This window comes from Orycteropus afer, unplaced genomic scaffold, assembly GCF_000298275.1.
Source record: "Orycteropus afer afer isolate SDZICR_OR568_19922 unplaced genomic scaffold, OryAfe1.0 scaffold00050, whole genome shotgun sequence".
In the NCBI taxonomy this organism is placed as follows: domain Eukaryota; kingdom Metazoa; phylum Chordata; class Mammalia; order Tubulidentata; family Orycteropodidae; genus Orycteropus; species Orycteropus afer.
In genome coordinates this window covers 14,990,717-15,000,015 of record NW_006921637.1, presented here as the reverse complement: position 1 = coordinate 15,000,015, position 9,299 = coordinate 14,990,717, and the positions used below count along the sequence as shown (strand labels likewise).

The window sequence follows — 9,299 nt, the reverse complement described above, 5'->3', positions numbered from 1 at the left end:
GACACTGGGAAGAAGTACTATGGGGAGGAAGTGGGAGGGGAGCTGTTGCATTGTGGTAAACTGTGGTCAATGTCATGAGACAAAGTATATGTAAACTGATGTATGGAAAGTGAATTTGCTCTGTAAATCTTCACCCAAATCACAATAAAAAATAAATAATATATAAATAAATGTAAAAAAAAAAGTCTGTTTTCCCACATAAAATTGTGTATGTTGTTGTGTTGTGCAGTCGAGTTGGACTCGACTCATAGCAACCCTTTCTTGGGTTTCTGAGGTGGTATCACTACGGAAGTAGATTGCCCAACCTTCCAAGGAGTGGCTGGTGGGTTTGAACTGCCAGCCTTCTGGTTAGCAATCAGCTGCCTTAAGCACTACGCTACCAGAGCTCCCAAAATTATATATAGATAAAGATAAAAAAAAAAAAGACACAAAAATTACAACAGCTTCATCTGTTAGATCATGAAATTTGAGGTGAATTATTTTTCTTTCTTTTATTCAGATTTCTTGGGTATTTCTTTTAATACTAATGAACCCTAATATACTGATTTTATACATTTGACCGAAGACCTTCAGAAGCTAACACAGTTTAAAAAACAAAACCAAAAAAGTGCTTTTCCTCACATTCCCTAGGAAAAAAAAAACTAACCGAAATATATATACAAGGAATTCTTAAACTAAATATAATTATAGAATCAGCAGACAATGTGAACATCATTCAGTATCTTATTTTTAGGTTATCAAACATTACAAAAGAGATGTGCTGTCATGATTGCGTCAGATGCTAGAATATAGCTTGAATGTAGGAGGAAGGGGAGCTCTGGTGGGTTAGTGCCTAAGGCTTTGACTGCTAACCAGAAGGCTGGGGTTCAAACCCACTAGCCACTCCTTGAAAGGAAGATTGGGCAATCTACTTTTGCAGAGTTATCACCTCGGAAACCCAAGGAGGGGTCTATGAGTAGGAACTGACTCGAGTTTGTTTTTTTGTTTGCAGGAGGAAGGAAGCAAAATTTGAGGGACCAAATAGAGTTAGAAGCTCTCCAAATGTTAAAAAAAATTCCTAACTTTACAGTGCTACAGCATTGTTTCCAAAATTAGATAATGTCCCAAAAGGCAAAGAGACTGTCCTAGTTAAGGACTACAAATTCCCAAGGCAACCTACTAGCATGCTGAAACAGTGAGCTTAATACTGGACTCAGAACCAGGGTCTGTTGCCTCAGTTAAGACCCTTAACCTCTCTGAGTCTCAATGGCAACCTCTTCACAAAGGAGACAGCAAAATTTACCCTGCCAATCTCACAGGGCTGTGAAGTACATCACAAACATAACTGTATTGCTATTACTATAGTGTCTGGCTCCCACCAGCTCGCTGGTCTCTAAATATTTTTCCCTCCAAAGTTTAGAGTAGATTTTTCTTTTCCTCTGCAAATGAATCTAATTTTAAAAGTGAGTTGTGATGGAATACTCAAGCGATATATAAGGAGAGTTTAATAAAGGGACTACATACAAAAGTGAAGATCAATTAAGGGAAACTAGTAAGTGATGTAGTACCCAGGGCCAGCACCAGTGGGGATCATTAGCACCCTGGCCTGACCTGGCCAAGGGAGGAAGCAGTTACTGAAAACCCAGAGAGAACAGTAAGATAGATGTTGTGGCAATCAGAGGCAACCCAATAGCAAGGAAGCTGAGGGAATAAATGCTCCAGCTTCTGATCTTCTGGTAATGCCTCAGTTAAGAATGGATTTGGAAAGACAAAAGGAAAATATCCAGCACACAAAGGAAGTAGGCAGTACTTCTCAGTCAATTTTGCAAGCTCTTCTGGTGGCATAGTGCCTCAGGCATTTGACTGCTAACCAGAAGGCTGGTGGTTCAATCCCACCAGCCACTTGTTGGAAAGAAGATTGGGCAATCTACTTCTGTAGAGATACCACCTCAGAAACCCGAGGGGTCAGTATGAGTCGAATCTAACTCAACGGCAGTGAGTTTGGATTGGTTTTGGTAATTTATAGGAAGCAACAAATGTGTGACACTTCTTTTTTTCTTTCAGTGATACTTTATCCAGAGAATACAGAGTCCAATTTATAATTTCAGCAAGATTTTTTATAATTTAATTTGTTGTCAATCTTTTCCCTGTTTGGGCAAGAAAGACGACTTGTCTTACCTCTCTAAAAAAGACGTCTGCAGGAGTGAGGTTTGATGGAATTTCACATTCCCTTTTGTTTAAAGCAATTAATATAGCTGTGTTCACAAGGTCAGAATGTCTAGAGTGGTGGTTCTTGAGAACAATAGCAGCTGACAACTTTTCTGCATGCTCACAGAGCAACAGTCGAGTTGCCATTGGCATTCCTCTTACTGCAAAAGTGCCTAAACGTTCAAATAAGCCAACCTGGTAAAAAGACAAACATATATTCTTAAAAAGCATCTGCAGTAACATAAAAAATAATACTCATATTCTCACCAGGAGCACACTATGTACTTCTGGCCCTAACTCTCCCAGAGAGCACTGACAGCTGTCTTTCCTTTTGGCTGAAACTATTTCCAACATACATACACACAAGTCAGTCAGGGCTATTCATGTCTGTAAGAAATCATAAAAGTTCCTGTCTACGATCAGGGTCATGCCAGAGTTCTGCCCAATACTGTTGTTTCTACCAATCACTATTGCCCAAATTATTATTTACGGTTAATAAAATTATCAAATTGTTCTTTTCTATCTGTATCAATTAACTATCCTATATTCCAGACCTTTCAGAACTAGAAACTCAGCAGCCACCAACTTCAGTGACAGACCCTCCAGCTCAGCCTGCCCTCCAGCTAATACAGTTATACAAGAGGGCCCAATGTCCAACAGAGTAGCCACTATTACATTTACATTTCTGCATGTATTAATATAGTATTATTAATTTAGTGGCTACCTAAATGTATATTAATTAAATTTAAATTTTTTAAAAATTTTGCTTCTCAAGTACTCAATAACCACATGTGGCTAGTGGCTACCACGCTGGGCAAAACAGGTATAATATAATGCATTTCTATCAGCACACAGAACATTCCATTGGACAGCAATGACTAGAATTTTCTTAAAATGGAAGGATTATTGCTTTGAAAAAAGAAGTGAAAACAGGATTAAATTCATTAATTTGGGTATGTACCTAGGAATCACTGTTAATGAGCAAGGCAAGGGTGGGTGATTTTGTATAACAATTCTACCCAGCAGCAAAAACATTTTCTAATTTAGACTCAATATATATTTTACAAATAAGAAATAGAATATTAAAATGAGGATTTGAATCTAATTGTACTTCAAAATTTAAAATCCCAATGTGTATATAAATCTGTCTTCATCTAAATATTCCTGTTTGTTCTAATAATATAAAATCAGTTTATGAAAATCTATACATAAAATCTTTACATAAAAGCACACAGGAAATATGAATGAAATCCTGCTTTTTAAAGGTCCAGTCTCATGGATATCATATGATGTTATAAAAAAAAAAGAAAACAACTTTTCAGATGATAATTTACCTTCTTTAAATACTTAATAAGCCTCCACACAGCCCTGGAATTATTTACTTCCAAATCAGCACAGCAAACGGAAAACATTAGTCATGTCCCACCCAACAAAGTATCTGAAACTAAGAGGGAAAGCATTTCCTGTGTACTGGGGAGATGGTAAAGCCCGATGTCCTGGCCATCCCTGGTGCCCAACATTTGGGAGTCTTACGTGGTGAATAAAGTCCATAAGGAAAGAGTGGGCTTTCATCTTGTCTTCTAGCTGGTGAAGAATAATTAGTGATGTATTGCTGAAGCCAGGTGCTTCTGTTAAATCACAATAACAAAACTTAAGCATATAATGTATTGGTTTTACAATAATTATTGCTATTAAAATATAAGAAAATCTATACAAAGGAAAGCAACAATTCAATATAATTATTTTTAACATTTATCCAAGAGTTAAAATTAGAGGGAAATTTTGGAAGTTTGACATAATTCTTTGCTTGAATTCACACCATATTTATACAAAATAAGTTACTGTTGGTTTATCCCTGTCATAACCCAGGGGCCACATAACGCTCATCTACATTTTTCTCCTCTGAGATTTACTGGGCAGCTGCTTTCCCAATGACATTATGTGCAGCCATCAGGAGAGGATCTGCATAACTGTTTGAAATGGAAGAAATGGGCATGTGCCACAAATACTCTTTTTGCAGGGTATTGTATGAGGTACATCCTGCAGGGGCATATATGTCCTGCCAAACTACAACAGGGTCCACAGGCCGATGGGACATATGCATCCCACCAACCCTATCCTCAGAGTCCAGGAGTCCAGAAGGATTGATGTCGCCCATCAATCCTACCCTCTCAAGTCAAACGGATCACATTCAATGATTTAGTATGTATTCCATTAATGAAAAAACATTTTATCAACAAAGAATTTAAAGCAAAAAATAATTTAGTCATGAAAGGGTTAATTAGCTGTAAACTTGAGAGCTGAAGAGAAACTAAGGAAGAAGGTAAACTATACATTATAAATCTCTAATAAAGAGAGAAAATATATGTTTGAGACAGTTTACTGGTACTTAGGAACCCCTAAAGTGTCCCTAATGCTGGAGAGGCAGTGGGGAATATAAAGAGGGGGGTCACATGGGACACACAGAAGGACATGATATGCCCACTTTCACATGTGGAGATTGCTCACTGCCACTCTTAGGTGAAAGTATCATTTCTATTAGCCACATACAGTGATTACGTCAAAATTACCATTTAATTTGGGGACAAACAAATACCAAATGCCTACCTATACTATCAATCTTCTTTTAGAAATAAATGCCAAGAAACTAAGCAGAGTTATTCTGTTTCAGAGAGAATAATTAGGATGTGCACCAATGTTTCCTTAGTTTCTATTTTATTATCTAGAGCTGCTCTGAGCTTTTTTTCCGAATACCTTATAGGCTACAATCTTTTAAAAAATAACAAATTAATATTAAATTGTTTGAGAAACTAAAATTTATGCCTTGAGAGACAACTTTAATAAAGAACCAGAATATTTTTCTCAAAACAGATCACTCCACCTTATTCAAATCGAAATTTTCTTACCCTCAGGGACAGATTCTGCCCACCGTGGATCAGATGCTGGATAGTCATCTACCAAGTCCACACTGATTTGAGTAACAGCTCTGTCTAGTTCAGAATCAGAATCCAAATCAAGGTGAGAGGGAAACAGCTCATTAACCATCATTTGAGCATGATTTGTATCTTTTCTGAAATAAAATTGGAATACGAAAGTATTAAGGGAGGCAAAATATTTTCAAAACTCACTCTGAAAAAATGGTGAAATTAAAGTCTAATTTACAAGTTTTAGCCCAAAGTTAATTATTTTTAATAAAATTTATTAAATGGGAGAAAATTATTATGTATCCATTAAGTCAATAAATATATTATAAACACAATATGCAATGCCCTGGGGATGGAATGGAATGGTAAACCAGACATTATAGATAGTCCTTAACTTCACCACATATGCAATGTTGTGGAAGAGTCTGATTAGTAAACAAAACTGCAAACGCAGGGTAATAAGCAATACCATAAGGAAGAAATAAAGAACTACAAAGCTCATAGAAGAGAGACCAAAACCATGAAAACCAAAACCAAACGAAACTCACTGCCATCGAGTTAATTCTGACTCATAGCGACCCCCTTTGGGTTTCTGAAGTAGTAAATCTTTACCAAAGTAGATTGCCCAGTCTTCCTTGTGTAGTGGCTAGTGGGTTTGAACCACCAACTTTCTGATTAGCAGTCAAATGCTTTAGGCACTATGCCACCAGAGAGGAAAACGGCCTGCAGGAAGTGAGGTTGAAGCTGAGGCCTGCCAGGCAAGCAGGTGGTCAGGCAAGGCCAGAGAGAGCAAGGGGAGGGAATACAGTTCCATATAGGAGCATGTACTGATGCCTAGAAACAGGTGAGTATGCAGTTCAGGAAACAGAAGGGTAAAAGATATGGGTTTCTTCAGTTACTATCTCAGGGACAGTGTCAAGACTACCTAATAAGTAAGGTAAGTATAGGCTTACTTGTGGTTACTTACTAATCTTTATTTCACATATTTCCACCACATCAAAGAGTCTGCTTCTAGGTATGGCTGGCATCTGTCTGTCTCTCTCCCAATCCCAAAGTCCCTTCCTACAGAATCAAAGCCTCTTTTCAAATTTTTAATCCCTGACAGAGACAGAGTATCCCATAAGCAAGGTAAGCATGGGCTTACTCGTGCCTACTTGCTAATCTGCAATAAACAATTTCACGTGAGTTGCACATAGGAGATAAGAGAAGAGGTAAAAAAATCTTAACTTGGTTACTGCAGAAATCTAGTCAAAAGAAGACAGTGGTCTCCACTAAGAAGTGGGAAATGGAGATAAGTAGACAGATTTGAGAAACACACATGTATGAGGTAGAATTTACCAACTGATTAGATCTGAGACTAAGATAAGAGACATATAAGTTAATTCTCTTCACTGAACAGGAGGTAGAGAAAAAAGAGTAAATAGAGAAGATAAGCTTTGGATGCATTGAAATTGAAGTGCCAGTGTAATATAAAAGGAGTTGGCGGCACATCGGTGAAAGCATTCAGCTGCTAACCAAGAGGTTGCCAGTGTGAACACACCAGCCACGCAGGAGAAATATGAGGCAGTCCACTTCTGTAGGATTTACAGTCTTGGAAACCCTACAGAGCAGCTCCACTCTGTCCCAGAGGATAACTATGAGTCCAAATTCACTTGACAGCAATGGGTTTGGTATTTTGGGTTTGTGAAATATAAATTGCTTTTGGAGATTATCTGGGTTTCTTTAGCAAATGAAGCTAAAGGAGCAGAAAAGATCATTCAGGAAGCAGAAAGAGGAAATGTGGTAGAGAACAGCAAATGTAGAAAATTTTTCAAGTAGTTTAGCTATAAAGTGGAATAAATGCATAAGGTGGTAGCTCAAAAAGAAGCATGAATTCAAATAATTTTTTTTTCCTTCATACAGCAGGTTAAATACAATCAACTACAGATGAGAAGGAGCCAGCACAAGAAAGGTCAGAGAAATGTAACTAAAAATGTAGTCTCATGGGAGGCAGGAGAGAGTGGCATTGAAACAAAACAAAGGAAGTACTTAGATGGGAGGCAAGAAGGAACAGAAGCTGCAATGTAAAAAAAAAATTGTAGACAGTAAATATAGAGATCTAAGCCCTGGTAGCGTAGTGCCTAAGCTATCTGACTGCTAACCAGAAGGTTTAAAGTTCAAACCCATGAGCCATTCCCTGGAAGGAAGATTGGGTAATCTACTTCCATAATGATTTACCACCTCAGAAACACATAGAGGGTTGCTATGAGTCAGAATTGACTCGATGGCAGTAAGTTGTTTATTTTTTTTTTTGAGAAGTCTAGGAAATTCTTATTTGATGCCTTTTATTATCTCTGTGAAACAGGAGGCTAAGTCATCTTGGTAGAAAAACGGAAAGCTGAAGATTTTTTGACAAAGAGTAGAAATGGTCTCTTTGTAAACATGAGGAGCTCTGGTGGCATAGTGCTTAAGGTATCTGACTGATAACCAGAAGGCTGGCAATTCAAACCCACCAGCCACTACTCAGAAGAAAGACTGGGCAATCTACTTTTGTAGACATACTGCCTTGGAAACCCAAGGAGGGGTCACTATAAGTCATAGACGACTCAACGGCAGTGAGTGTTTTTTGAGATGTAAACGTGTCAATAAAAAAATATATTTCAACTTGGCCCATGATTCTCAGTGGTTTGGCAGTTATGAAATGATGTAACCTGTTCTTATAACTAAGCAGTTGCAAAGAGATTAGGGTGGGATGCAACTCCCTTACTCAAGTCACAGTCCTGATGCAATGTAAGGGAAGTTTCCCTGCAGTGTGGCCTGCATCTGTTTTTTGCCTTAGAAGAGAAAGGAAAGAGAAGCAAGCAGAAAAAGAGGAACCTGACTACCACCAAGAAAGAGCTGGGAGCAGACAGCATCCTTTGCCTGTGCTGAGAACCTCCTAGTCCCAGGGGAAGACTGATGCCAAGACACAGAGGTCTCCAAGGAATGCCAGGCCCACAGATATTAAAAGGAGACAAGGACTTTCTTCCAGAGTCAAGAGAGAGAGACATCTTCCTCTAGAGCTGGTGCCTGGAAGTCAGACTTCTAGCCTCCTAAACTGTGAGAGAATTAACGTTTCTTAACGTCATCCACTTGTATTTCTGCTATAGCAGCACTAGATAACTAAGATAACATGCAACAGAGCTGATTAAAGAAACACAAAAAACTGCCTAAAAGTGTTAAAGGCCAAGTGGAGGTTGGAGATATACTTATGTTATAGGTTATGGGAGTACAAAATTAATTATAGCAAGATCCAACCAATATTTACTATTTCAGTCAACAGAGTGAGCTACCTAAAACTCTCATCAACAAAAGAATTTTTTTTTTGAGCTAAGTAAAATGAAAAACAAAATATGGGACAGAGACACTGAGCTTTGAAATGAACTATACAGAAGTGGATTAGGCACCAACTAGTGGAAAAACCTGAACGCAAACAGTCAGTACAGAGATGGCTGGAGCTGCAGACTGTGAGCTACTCTGATGAGACCAACAGCCTGAATGTTTCCAAGTGGTGCTGGGACCTGAGAATTGACCTAAAGATCAGTCCCGGTCACCAAAGGCTGCAGGGACAACTGCTCTGGTGGCATATGACTAGTAAGGGCAACAGTAAGCAGGGAGACAACCTGAGTTATGGACTTTTTGCTGTCTGGAGAGCGCAGCTATTTTGATTGTTTACACATGGCACCCATCTTGGATATTTCAAGTGACCGAGGGCACAGCCATTTTGAATGTTTACACTTGGTGGCCATTTTGGATATTTAAAGTGACAGAAGGGCACAGACATTTTGAATGTTTACAAGTGAGGGCCATTTTGGATATTTAAAATAACTGAGGGCACAGGCATTTTGAATGTTTACAAGTGGCAGCCATTTTGGATTTTAAAGTGATAGCATTCTCATTCAGATTCCAGGGACCTAAGAACAGGCTCTGTTTGCCAGGCTTGGCAAAGACATACAAGAGGCTGACAAGAGGAAAGGAGACAGGTGGTGAGTGTATAAGTGCTGTCAACTAGCGAATAGAGGAGCACAGCACAGTAGCCTGCCTGTACAGATAACATACAAACAAAACAAAGAAAATGAAAATTATGGGCAAGTCACCCCAACATATGTTGTTGTTGTTAAGTGCTGTCGAGTCATTTCCAACTCATAGCAACCCCATGCACAGCAGAAC

General features: G+C 38.6%; 1 protein-coding gene across 1 annotated transcript in view; it reads right to left on the bottom strand.

Moving 5' to 3' along the window:
* The window catches only part of NUP133 (nucleoporin 133), a 110,751-nt gene that overhangs the window by 33,098 nt on the left and 68,354 nt on the right, over nucleotides 1-9,299 (bottom strand). Inside the window, exons 12-15 of the mRNA XM_007938521.1 lie at nucleotides 6,266-6,273; nucleotides 5,094-5,257; nucleotides 3,721-3,815; nucleotides 2,158-2,382 (exon numbers count right to left, since the gene is read on the bottom strand). Of these exons, the coding sequence (XP_007936712.1) occupies nucleotides 2,158-2,382; nucleotides 3,721-3,815; nucleotides 5,094-5,257; nucleotides 6,266-6,273 (492 nt within the window). The remainder of the gene's footprint in view (nucleotides 1-2,157; nucleotides 2,383-3,720; nucleotides 3,816-5,093; nucleotides 5,258-6,265; nucleotides 6,274-9,299) is intronic.